The 11,875-nt window shown below is 41.0% G+C and overlaps 4 protein-coding genes across 4 annotated transcripts; all 4 read right to left on the bottom strand.

Moving 5' to 3' along the window:
- Nucleotides 1-273: 273 nt before the first annotated feature.
- LOC137133589 (gamma-crystallin M3-like) lies at nucleotides 274-1,055 on the bottom strand. The gene is made up of 3 exons (XM_067517362.1): nucleotides 1,011-1,055; nucleotides 681-920; nucleotides 274-568 (listed from the first exon to the last, which is right to left on the bottom strand). The coding sequence occupies exons 1-3, from the start codon at nucleotides 1,023-1,025 to the stop codon at nucleotides 290-292; spliced, it is 534 nt and encodes a 177-aa protein (XP_067373463.1). The 5' UTR covers nucleotides 1,026-1,055; the 3' UTR covers nucleotides 274-289.
- Nucleotides 1,056-3,754: 2,699 nt separating this feature from the next.
- LOC137133539 (gamma-crystallin M3-like) lies at nucleotides 3,755-4,815 on the bottom strand. Its single transcript, XM_067517244.1, has 3 exons — nucleotides 4,679-4,815; nucleotides 4,255-4,497; nucleotides 3,755-4,163 (listed from the first exon to the last, which is right to left on the bottom strand). Exons 1-3 carry the CDS (start codon nucleotides 4,688-4,690, stop codon nucleotides 3,888-3,890), a joined length of 531 nt encoding a protein of 176 aa, XP_067373345.1. The 5' UTR covers nucleotides 4,691-4,815; the 3' UTR covers nucleotides 3,755-3,887.
- A 1,528-nt stretch (nucleotides 4,816-6,343) lies between these two features.
- Nucleotides 6,344-7,218, bottom strand: LOC137133538 (gamma-crystallin M3-like). The gene is made up of 3 exons (XM_067517243.1): nucleotides 7,052-7,218; nucleotides 6,724-6,966; nucleotides 6,344-6,619 (listed from the first exon to the last, which is right to left on the bottom strand). The coding sequence occupies exons 1-3, from the start codon at nucleotides 7,079-7,081 to the stop codon at nucleotides 6,344-6,346; spliced, it is 549 nt and encodes a 182-aa protein (XP_067373344.1). The 5' UTR covers nucleotides 7,082-7,218.
- A 1,548-nt stretch (nucleotides 7,219-8,766) lies between these two features.
- LOC137133543 (gamma-crystallin M3-like) lies at nucleotides 8,767-9,589 on the bottom strand. Its single transcript, XM_067517251.1, has 3 exons — nucleotides 9,527-9,589; nucleotides 9,190-9,432; nucleotides 8,767-9,085 (listed from the first exon to the last, which is right to left on the bottom strand). Exons 1-3 carry the CDS (start codon nucleotides 9,557-9,559, stop codon nucleotides 8,807-8,809), a joined length of 555 nt encoding a protein of 184 aa, XP_067373352.1. The 5' UTR covers nucleotides 9,560-9,589; the 3' UTR covers nucleotides 8,767-8,806.
- Nucleotides 9,590-11,875: the final 2,286 nt, after the last annotated feature.

Genomic DNA, 11,875 nt, shown 5'->3' on the forward strand with positions numbered 1-11,875 from the left:
TTCCTTAACCCAGAGCCCCTTGACTGGTACGGATTAAGAATGGGATGATGCTGCCATCTGATGGCGTGAAAGTGTAGCTACTCTTCTTCTGAAATAAAAAGTAGAACACTAATATTTTAGTGTTTAAAATGTTGAGCTACATTTTCTATGTGTAACAACTGTAATGTCTGTTTAGTGTGAGTCCAGGTTGTAATTTGTTTCAGATCATTAGCAGTAAGTAACAGAGGAGATCATTTAAAAGAGATTTAAATGATTTTTATTTAAAATCTTGCTTTTAAACATTGCTACTTTAATAACAGGAATCTACGATACGCTTCATGCTCATGAACCTCGTGCCACTCAGGCCCATGTCCCTGAAGCTCCTGTACTCTCCGGGCCTCAGGTACATCATCCTGCCTCTGTAGTGGGGCTGCTCGTACATCAGCCAATGGCCGTCCATCACGTGGCAGGACATGCAGTCGGACATACGGTAGCGGTCCATCATGTTGTCGCAGTCGTCCATCAGCTCATTCATCTGACCGCCGAAGTTCTCCTTCTCGTAGATCCTCATCCTGAACTGGCCTTTGTGCTGTGAAGTGAAATGAGCAAACATGAAATCCTCCTCCTGCACTCAGGGTCAATATTCTTCCACACATCTATGGCATGTTTTTAAATGAACAGCAGATGACAAGCTACAGTACCATGGGAATCGTGCGGCAAGACCTGATGCAATCACTCATGCCCATACGCTGGTAGTCGGAGTACTCTCCCCTCCTGACGAAAAACTGGTTTCCCATGTAGTTAGTGCGGTCGTACACCATGAAGCAGCCGCTCTCCACCCTGCAGGAGTGGCACCTGCTCAGGTAGGAGGACATGTCAGCGCAGTCGCTGCTGGTCTCATAGGAGCGACCCTGGAAGTTCCTGTCCTCGTAGAAGATGATCTGAAAAAAGACCACACACACAAGGAAACATTATGAAGACACCATAACTCCTCAGCATCAGAACAGGCTAAAAGGAGAAGCTGCACACACCTTGCCCATGGTCATGGCTACAGTTACAACTGTTTTGGCTGAAAATGACTGCACAGTTTTCTCCATGTCCCCTCTGTTGCTTTTATACCTGACCTGGCACCCACAGGATACATGATCCCATTGTTCAAACTCCTGACAGAGCAATATGGAGCAGAGGCCCCAGTGTATAGTTCAATTCAAAGTGACCTTTAACAGATTGTGATTTGCGACGGTTGCATTTGTGGGAAGAGGCCCCGCTTTGTATTGTCTTTGCTGCTGAGTGACAGTGTTTTCCACAAACATACCTTTTTTTCGACGGGCTCGTTAGATAAGTTGCCTTCAGTTCTGATGTGTTTAACAGGTCAAACATGAGCCTGGACAGATTTTCTTTGCTAAAACACAGCTGAGCAATTAGCTTGCAAAAATTACAGGCTGGGAACAGTTCAGGACTGAAGGATTAACAGTGACTGTAGAAAAGATTTCAAACAATCGTGCACAAGAAAATATATTAAAAAACATATTAGCAATTCAAAATATAATTATCTTTTTTAGTAAAGTTCCTGCATTTGAATACTGTGATGCACACAAATCAAATCAAATCTTTAATTCATGCAAATTATTATTATTATTATTATTATTATTATTATTATTATTATTATTATTATTATTATTATTATTATTATACATTTGACAAACCTTGTATGTAAAGGGGAGAGAACTTTATTGTTATGACAATACAACATACATGAATCTTTTAGCACATTTGTTGGGTAAAAAGAAAAGGAACACGATCCGAAGAGGCTCTTTTGGTTTTAGTTTGGGTAGAACGTATCAATAAATGTCAATGAAGGTCACTCTGACTTCCCTTTAATAAAATAAATGTCTACTTCAAGCTAAAAAACAGCTCCCGATGACATAATTCGGAGGAACCTTAAATTCAGATTATGTCATCGTGTTCCTCACACTATGAAGTTTGTAATCATTGTTAACCTGCTGTTCCAGAGCATCCGGAAGATGTCATCTGGAGGATAAACTCCTCCAGATGACATGATCCTCCAGAGGGAAGTTTAAACTTCCCCCTAAAGTGAAGCCATAGAAAGCAGGTTGAGAATTGGTGTAGTTGCCCTATAAGCAAAAAAAAAAAAACCAAAAAAAAAACGAAACTGGTTTAAATATTCTTTTGAACTGATTGCGATAAAATAACTCATTCAGTTGGTTAAACCACTTTTTCTGTTTTTTCCTCTATCAACAAGCATCAAACCTCTGAAAAGAAATGATTTGATCCTAAATAAATTGCTGAAAGACATTTAGAAAACGACAACTGAGATGCACGTTATGCTCTCACACCTGCTGACTTACAGAGAAACTCTACACACTCCCCCAATGGACTCGTTATAGAACATTTGTCATGTGCCAGTAAAGTAAAGTAACCAAAGTTTGTAGCTTTAACTTTGGCGTCCCAGACACTTAACCACAATTTTATGTTTTCATGTAGTTCAGTCCAACACAACAAAGGAGCCGTTCCTCTTGTTATTGTCACTGGTGTGACGTTCCCATCATGCTTTGAATTGCACGTGGGCAGAAAGTGTCAGTGTACTGCAGGCGTGTCTCTGTTGGAGGACGTAGGGAAAGTATGAACTGGCCTTGAGTGGTCAGTAAACTGTTGGTGAACTCTAGAACTCCTAACATTTAAAACTTAAGGCAAGTTGTTCAGGTTTACACTAAATGTGTCACAGGCAGATTAGATACAGTAGCTGTCCATGAAAACCCCCAAAGTCACAATCCGTGAATTCTTATTTGTCAATGTGAGTAAAATCAGTCTTGTGTCTTTGTATCAGATCAGCTGCAAAACCTGCTTCTATTCTTCTTTGGCTGCTTTTTGCAGCCTCAGGTTGAGTCTTGCCGCCAGGACCCACTCACAATTCCATGTGATGTGGAAACCAGACACGGAGGAGCAGAGTAAGAGTAGACTTCTAACCTACTTACTACACAGTGTTGGAATCAGTCACCAGCAGTTCACAGCTGTCCACATTTTAACTCGTGACCCAAAAGACACCAGGAAAAATGAGGCGAAGTTCGAGGCTCGAGGTGTCAATGGTTTAATGAGCTCACGCAGTTTAAATGTGGGAGGACTCCCAACCAGTCAGGACTGCTGAAGGCTTTCAAAGAAGGGGGCCAAACATCTTCCTGAACTTTAGGCAAATCCAGTTCCCAGTGTTGGGGGGTAAGTATGATCTCTGTAGATTTATAATTCTACAAATACAGAGAACTTACTCAATACTGCATTCGTTGTGTAGCTGTACTGAAGGTTTATCAGATAATTGAAATCATGGCTCACTTAGATTGCAGCTCTCGCATTACTTCAAAATACAGTAAGTGATATTTGTTAATATTTCATATGTGTGTGTTTGTGTGTGCGTATTTTACTCAAAGCCCAGTGCTATACTTTTAAAGTTCTTTAAAATATCTTATATGAAAAACAACTATTTATGTATTTAAAAAAAAACTAGAAAACATGACTATGACATCAGCATCAACCCTTTTATTAGCAGTTTTACAGTTTTTGTTTGAATCGCCAACCTAATTTATGAATTTTTAAATAGTTATTTAACCACTGTTTGTTCATTTTAATTTCCCCCCCCCCCCGAAAAAAAAAAGGAATAAAGAGAAAGCTTTATAGTGAACATTGTTCAAAAGATCTATAAAAATGAGATGGTGAGAAATGATCATTTTGCTTGCTTGTCATGCCTCATAACCTGGTGCTCACATAGAGGGAAACAGAATCAGCGAGCCGTGTGGTCTGACACTTTGTTTTTATTACATCATGCAGTCAAAGTAATAGATTACCATGATTAGTAATTGTGTGCCATGTTGATTGTGAAAGATCCTTTTGAAAAGTTAACAGGAATCGGTGATGCGTCTGATGGAGCTGAAGGTCATGCTGTCGTATCCCATGTCCCTGAAGCTCCTGTACTCTCCGGGCCTCAGGTACATCATCCTGCCTCTGTAGTGGGGCTGCTCGTACATCAGCCAGTGGCCGTCCATCACGTTGCAGGACTGGCAGTCGGACATTTTGTAGCGGTCGCGGATGTTGTCGCAGTCGTCCATGAGCTCATACATCTGACCGCCGAAGTTCTCCCTCTCGTAGATCCTTATTCTGTAGGAACCTTTGTGCTGTTAGGACACAAATATGCATCGTTAGTCATTATCATGGAACCTTTCCTATACGTGATACTCTGCATTTCCTAAATTCAGAGCATCATACCATGGGGATCATGCGGCAAGACCTGATGCAGTCACTGAAGCCCATCATACGCTGGTAATCAGAGTACTCGCCCCTCCTCAGAAAGTACTGCTGACCCATGTAGTTGGGGCGTTCGTAGACCATGAAGCAGCCGCTCTCCACCCTGCAGGAGTGGCACCTGCTCAGGTGGGAGGACATGTCAGCGCAGTCGCTGCTGGTCTCATAGGAGCGACCCTGGAAGTTCTTGTCCTCGTAGAAGATGATCTGAAATCCAAGAGAGCGGCTGAAGATCAGCATCATGCATTATGACGGATGGATCTCAGCTAAACAGCTACAGAGATACTAAGAGGTACTAAGAGATGCAATACAGTAGTGAAATACAACCAAAAACTGCATGGGACAACATCATTAAATCCTGTCAGGATAAAATAAATGTACTTCCTACCTTGCCGTGCATGGTGGCCGATACAAGGAGCGATGCTATAGCAGTCCTATCCTGGATTGTAGCCTTTTTTATACCTAACGAGACATGCAAACAATCGATGGGACCATTGTATAGAAGCCACGAGTCAGCAGCATGCAATGTCAGGCCCTCTGTTTGCGAATGCTGATGGGAAAGGGCTCATTATGTATCCTCTCGCAGGGACTATCATTCTAGATCAAACGGTTCCTGCATCAGTCATTTCAAAGCTCTGAATTTTAACAAGATCTCCGGTTTCGAAATAACACACTGGCACAGAAAAGCAGTTTAAACCTAGTTACTAAGAACATCTCAGTACAAAAACGTGCCCTTTTTATTTACTTCAGGAGTATTTGTATCTCTTTTATATTCATTGCACACATGAAGAACCCATGCGGGGCCATCAGCTGTCCGCATGATTACATTAATTTACTTTATGTTGTGCACTGCATGCTGAACTCATCGGTTTGCAGTATTCATTGATATAAGCGTTTGTTAAAAACAGCTATAGTTAAAAATAACCAAACTTGCATTAGTGCAAACATTTGCATCCTCCTTGATAAGTCAATTAAAAATTAACTTTAATCATATTTTATATTTGTATTTGTATTTATACTAGCTGGACGCGCATTACATGTTATGTTAATGAAACACAATCTTGGCAGCCCCATGATTAACTCGTTAAAAATCATTTTTAATGCGTTTCTGATTAAGGGAGCATTCATACATTTGTAGGTGAATGTGGATTAAATATTATGTTGATGAAAAAAACGTTTTGTTTTGAAATTTCAAAATAAGAGGTTGCAAACTTTTGCACCCACTGTAGATATATACTGTATATATATCTCCATATCTGTCGCTTGCATTTAATAATAACAATACTATAAAATAGTAATAATAATAATAATAATAATAATAATAATAATAATAATAATAATAATAATAATAATAATAATAATAATAATAATAATAATAATAATAATAATAATAATAATATAACAATATTGTGAATTCTGAGCAGCATTGAAGACATGTTCACTCAGCCCAGGGCTGCCAGCTAATGTCCTAAATCATAAATCAAACACATGGACACAGGAAGAAACTCACAAACTCATTTTCTTATAAAGACAGAATAATATGCTAATTCTTACTACATCTTCATAACCATTACATGAGATTGGTAAGTTGTCTTTCTGTTTGCTTTGAATCAAAGCAAATGACATTATGGAGATTAGTGTGAACAAAATATGTTTATTGGTCATGTTGGTAACTAACTTTAAACTTGATAGTAATATTAATAATAATCTGCAAAGAATACTAGTATTGTGTTTTATGACATTTTCTATTGGAGAATGTGTGTTTGCAAACTTGTTTGATATGCGATATTTAATTCTAACTATAATGAATGTTGTGTGCTGTGTGTCCATGATTTTTACTGTTTATAGCTTGTTTGTTTTAAACATTTTCATTTGCAGTTGGACAAGCAATAAGCTGTTTGTTTGGAAACTGCTTCATGTATTAGTGATCCTTCTTATTTCTTTCATGTTTTACATGGAGTCACAGGAGTGTGTTGATATGAACGGAGAGGAAAATATCAAAGAAATCAAGTTTATGTTTCATGTTTTCATTTTTTATTCAAAATGAAAATGTCTAGCACATGTCCACGATACGCCTCATGCTCATGAACCTCGTGCCACTCATGCCCATGTCCCTGAAGCTCCTGTACTCTCCGGGCCTCAGGTACATCATCCTGCCTCTGTAGTGGGGCTGCTCGTACATCAGCCAGTGGCCGTCCATCACGTGGCAGGACATGCAGTCGGACATACGGTAGCGGTCCATGATGTTGTCGCAGTCGTCCATCAGCTCATACATCTGACCCCCGAAGTTCTCCCTCTCGTAGATCCTCATCCTGAACTGGCCCCTGTGCTGTTTTTCAGGAAATAATACATCAAAATAAGTAAATGTAATGTGGATTTACACTTCATGTGTTTTTCATAACCACAGAATGATGGATGCCGCTTTACACTCACCATGGGGATCATACGACAGGACCTGATGCCGCCGCTCCATCCCATCGTGCTCATGTAGTCGGCGTACTCGCCCCTCCTCATGAAATACTGGTTTCCCATGTAGTTGGGACGGTCGTAGACCATGAAGCAGCCGCTCTCCACCCTGCAGGAGTGACACCTGCTCAGGTAGGAGGACATGTCAGCGCAGTCGCTCATGCACTCATAGGAGCGACCCTGGAAGTTCCTGTCCTCGTAGAAGATGATCTGGAAATACAACGAGATACCTTTTTCATTTCCTGCATGAGCTCCAACATTCAGAATTTGTGTGTGAAATGATCGTGAACCTTACCTTGCCCATGCTCATGTCAGTGGTGGACATACTTGTAGGTGAGCTGCTGCTATTGCTACCGCTACCGCTGCACTGCTGCCCCGTTCAGTTTAACCCTTGCTTTTATACTTCACCAAGCCCTACAGAGTCAGTGGGCCCCCATTGTTTAAACCCCTGACCCAGCAACATGGTATAGAGTGCTGTACAGGCCTTTGCTACTGTGTCGTACAATCATGTGACTGGGCCTTCGAAGACTAGAAATTTTACCCTTTTGACCAGGTGCACAAAGGCTATTTTTGTCCATTCCGAGGTTGCTTAATCCTGTTTCAACATGCCAGTGGCAGTTCAGTTACGTTCAGTCTTAGTTCCTCCTTGTGAATAGTTTCAGTGTGAAATGATGCACTATAATGGTGTGTCACTGTAGATCTAATGTAGATTTTTTTACGCAGAGTAGACAAACGACAAACACCCAAGTTTATTATTGTAATTTTGTTCATCTCTTTATTTTTACACAGGTTTTGTGTGTGTGTGCGTAACATCTGTGCTTATGTCACATAAGAAAAGAATTTCTGAAGGGACGACAAATGAAAATACTCCCTACAGAGTGCGTGTTTGTACAGGGTGGTTTTGCTGTAGGTATTTTATTATACATGGCTGGACTGCGACCAAGCAGAGCAATAGTCTGAGCTCCGGGTTTGGTGGTTTCGTTCCCAGTTCCACTTGGTCACATGTTGAAGTGGACAAAATTCTGAAACCCTTGAACTAGTGCAACAACCTATGTGCAGCTGTTTAACAACAGCTTGGCCACGAGGATCAATAGAGCATCAGCTGTATTATTATATTGTGCATAAGCTTAATTATGTTTGACATTTCCCTGTAACAATTCCTATTCAAATGACTGACATGCGTCATGGGGCAGTTACTATTTAACAATAGTGTAATAGACCATCCCGCCAAAGTAAAACACCCCCACTGCATAGAGTTACCGAGTGAAAAACCTCTATGTATCATTTAATTGATAAAACAATATTCCTCAACCTAGAAACACAGACACTAAAACGCACAAAGTATTTGATTCCAGTTGTCGGCAATTCTACAGAACCGTGCCGAATGTGTTCAACATGATACCGAGAATATAGGAATGACAAAGACAACCAAATGCAAGTCTCGAGTGTCAGTCCCTGCTCGATTCTGGGGGTGGGTAAGGTGCAGTGTGTATTTACACTCAGTTCCTTGTTGTGAGGATGTCGTGGTTGAGTTTCAGTATGTCCAACATGTACGGTACAGGATGAGCAGCTTTAATGTGGTCAGCTGTTAATGAGTGTAACGACCTGTTCTGATGACAAACGGAGCTCTGTGACACATAGCAGAGGGGAGAAGCTCCAAGTGGGGCCTTCTTTTTTTTTTAGGATGGAGTTGATGTTCGCCCAGCTCGAGCTCCACAACACATGAAGGTTTCCTCATTTCATATGAGGCTGGTGTGCTGACCATTTTATTCAATGGCCGACAGTTATATGGTGAATGGCTTTAAATTTGGTCTTGTCTTGGTTCTTCCGCTGACATTGCTGTTGAGAAAACACTAAACTTAGGGGCCATAAAAATGAAATCGTGTTCCAATAGCTGCTAGCAGATGGTTGCTTCATTACTGTAAGTGAACTTAATGACTAGTATATTATTGTACAATTTTTTCACTTTGGCATATGGACAAACTTGACAAAATTCAAAGTAGTGCAGCAGTTACTTTATTGACTTGTAATTGACACATTCAGTGAACATTTAGTAGCAGGAATCCACGATACGCCTCATGCTCATGAACCTCGTGCCGCTCAGGCCCATGTCCCTGAAGCTCCTGTACTCTCCGGGCCTCAGGTACATCATCCTGCCTCTGTAGTGGGGCTGCTCGTACATCAGCCAGTGGCCGTCCATCACGTGGCAGGACATGCAGTCGGACATACGGTAACGTTCCATGATGTTGTCGCAGTCGTCCATCAGCTCATACATCTGACCCCCGAAGTTCTCCCTCTCGTAGATCCTCATCCTGAACTGGCCCCTGTGCTGTTTTTCAGGAAATAATACATGAAAATAAGTAAATGTAATGTGGATTTACACTTCATGTGTTTTTCATAACCACAGAATGATGGATGCCGCTTTACACTCACCATGGGGATCACACGACAGGACTTGATGCAGTCTGACATTCCCATCATGTTCATGTAGTCGGCGTACTCGCCCCTCCTCATGAAATACTGGTTTCCCATGTAGTTGGGACGCTCGTAGACCATGAAGCAGCCGCTCTCCACCCTGCAGGAGTGACACCTGCTCAGGTAGGAGGTCATGTCAGCGCAGTCGCTCGTGCACTCATAGGAGCGACCCTGGAAGTTCCTGTCCTCGTAGAAGATGATCTGGAAAAAGTGAAATGCGATGTTCAAGAAAAACAGCAGCAAAGTAAATGTAGAAACTAATTACTGGTTAGTCGAAAATAATTTTGGACTGTACCTTTCCCCTCATGCTCATGCCGGTGTTACTCATGTCGGCTGCAGATGTGTTGTTGCTGCGGCTCCTGTGCTGCTCTCCTACCTGGTTTAACCCTTTCCTTTTATACCTGACCAAAGAACCGGTGGCCCCTTCAGAGAACCCCTTACTCAGCAACACGCCATTCAAGCCCACAGAATGCCTGCAGGGTTCATGTCTACTTTTTTCAGGCAGCGGGAACCTTTATCTCTCATTGCAGAAAAGCACGTTCAACAATGCTTGACATGACATGAGTGGGTTGCCCATGTGACCTTCATGAACTGTGTGTATGACGTGTGTTGGGCAGAGTTTTCTTTTATTTCCTATGTAACAAAAATAGTAGCTTTGCAATTTAACCATTTGATCAAGTCAGTGCAGATGTGGGAAAGTACTTCATATAGCTGTGTTCACATCTTCATGTATTTAGCATCCATAATGTGGAAATTGTTTATAACACAATAAAATGTATTTGCTGATATAAGGACAAGCAAGATTATCAAAGTATATTATACATTATGTACAATTACAATTACACAGTGACAATAAATGAAGTCTATCAAGACATTTTATGTTATTACAACTGTGTTTTACCATATAATAAATTATTCGATACAATTATTACATATGCCATATCTAACCTTGCCAGGAATGCTTTGAGTAAAATTAATCTTGTAGTTGCTCTGAAAATGTACATTGTGTTTGTTTGCTGACAGTTTATGACTGAAAACGTTCCCTGATCTTGAAAATGAGATCATGACTTTATTGACACGGAGTAAATAAATAAACTGCATAAATCAGCCTCATATTATAGGCACATACATGTTTCCACATCTATATGTAGTCAGTATTTCTAAGCAGTATATGAAAAAGCAATGTCATATAAGAGGGAGCGCTGTTGTACAGCTGTGATATCTTTGGCCGGGTCACAGTCATGCTGAGATTTGGTCCAACAGCACGACCTCGAGTGTGATATTGCTTTTATACAACAGTTCTGCAAATGCTATTTATTCGTTGACAGTAATGATCCACAACAGATTATTGTTTGTTTATTTAATCGGTTGTTCAGCTCCGCCAGCACAAACAGAACCGAGACTGTACCCGACTTGACTGTTGCTAAGCAACATAAACAGCCGTGGCCAGATATTTTCATTCATGTACATTTAGCTGTGTGTTTCCATTTATGGTGCAACCAGAGAAAAGAGCGCTGCTTTGGTGGGACAATAAGTTGATCCCACAGTCCACTGCTCCGTCTTCTACTGGTCCCAGTGGATGGTCTCCAATAACTTCAGACCTGCAGTGGAACGCGTCTTTTGTTTAGGCTAAAATTTTGTGTTCCGCAACACATTCTGTGCAGTCATATTTTATTGGTGTCGTGAACTCTTTGTGTGTTTTTCCCGTGCTTTTCACACTGTAGCATTAAGCTGGTGAACTAAGGGTTATTAGAACAGCTGTGAGGCGGAGGGACACATACAATGTCCCAGTGCTGTTATAGGCTCGTGTCCAGTCAAATTTCTTGGTCGGAACTAACTGTTTTGTAAGAGTTTATAACGCAGGACGGTCACAAACGAAATTATAGTCTTTTAAAAATGACACGCAGTAATGAAACATCCCAGTCCAGGCTGCAGACCGTGGGGGCTCCCTTATGAGAAGACACGGTTCATTGTTAGATTTAGTGTCTGTGGGAAGAAGTTAGGAAAAGTTGTTTCGTGCCTTTGTTTACTTATTTGTTCTGTGGCAAGTTCCTGATTTGTTTTTCTGTGGAGTCTATATATATATTGTACGTAAAATTCGAAGAATTGGTCATTGTATAAAATACCAGTCTGTTATAGACACACTGTTCTGTCCGACCGTGTGCGTAGATGTCAGCACACAACATTAGAAAACACAGTCGGAGACAAGCAGTTTCATAAAGCGTATTACTGTAAATCCAAAACACTTGCATAGAGCAAAACGACGTCTGAAGTTGGTGCAAGACTTAAAGCAATGCTGCCTTTCAATATGAAATGATTTATATCATTTGAAGCAAGGCTGGGATCCGCATTAAAGAACGCCTTCACTGATATTTAACGTGGTTCCTCTGGTCCTAGTTTGGGTAGAAGATATAAAGAAATGTCATAAAATGTCTCTTTAGTTGTAGGTGAAATATGCCTCCAGATGAAATCACTTGGAGGAACCTTCAGGTTGGATTATGTCATCTTGTTGCTCAGAGTTTGGGAACGTGGTCGACTTGCTTTTCCAGAGCTCCTCCAGACGACATCACCTGAACTCCTAATGACGAAAACTCTTCCGCCTCATGTCATCTGGAGGAGTTTCTGGAGGAGAAATATTTGAATA

This window comes from Channa argus, chromosome 9 (assembly GCF_033026475.1).
Source record: "Channa argus isolate prfri chromosome 9, Channa argus male v1.0, whole genome shotgun sequence".
Classification (NCBI taxonomy): Eukaryota; Metazoa; Chordata; class Actinopteri; order Anabantiformes; family Channidae; genus Channa; species Channa argus.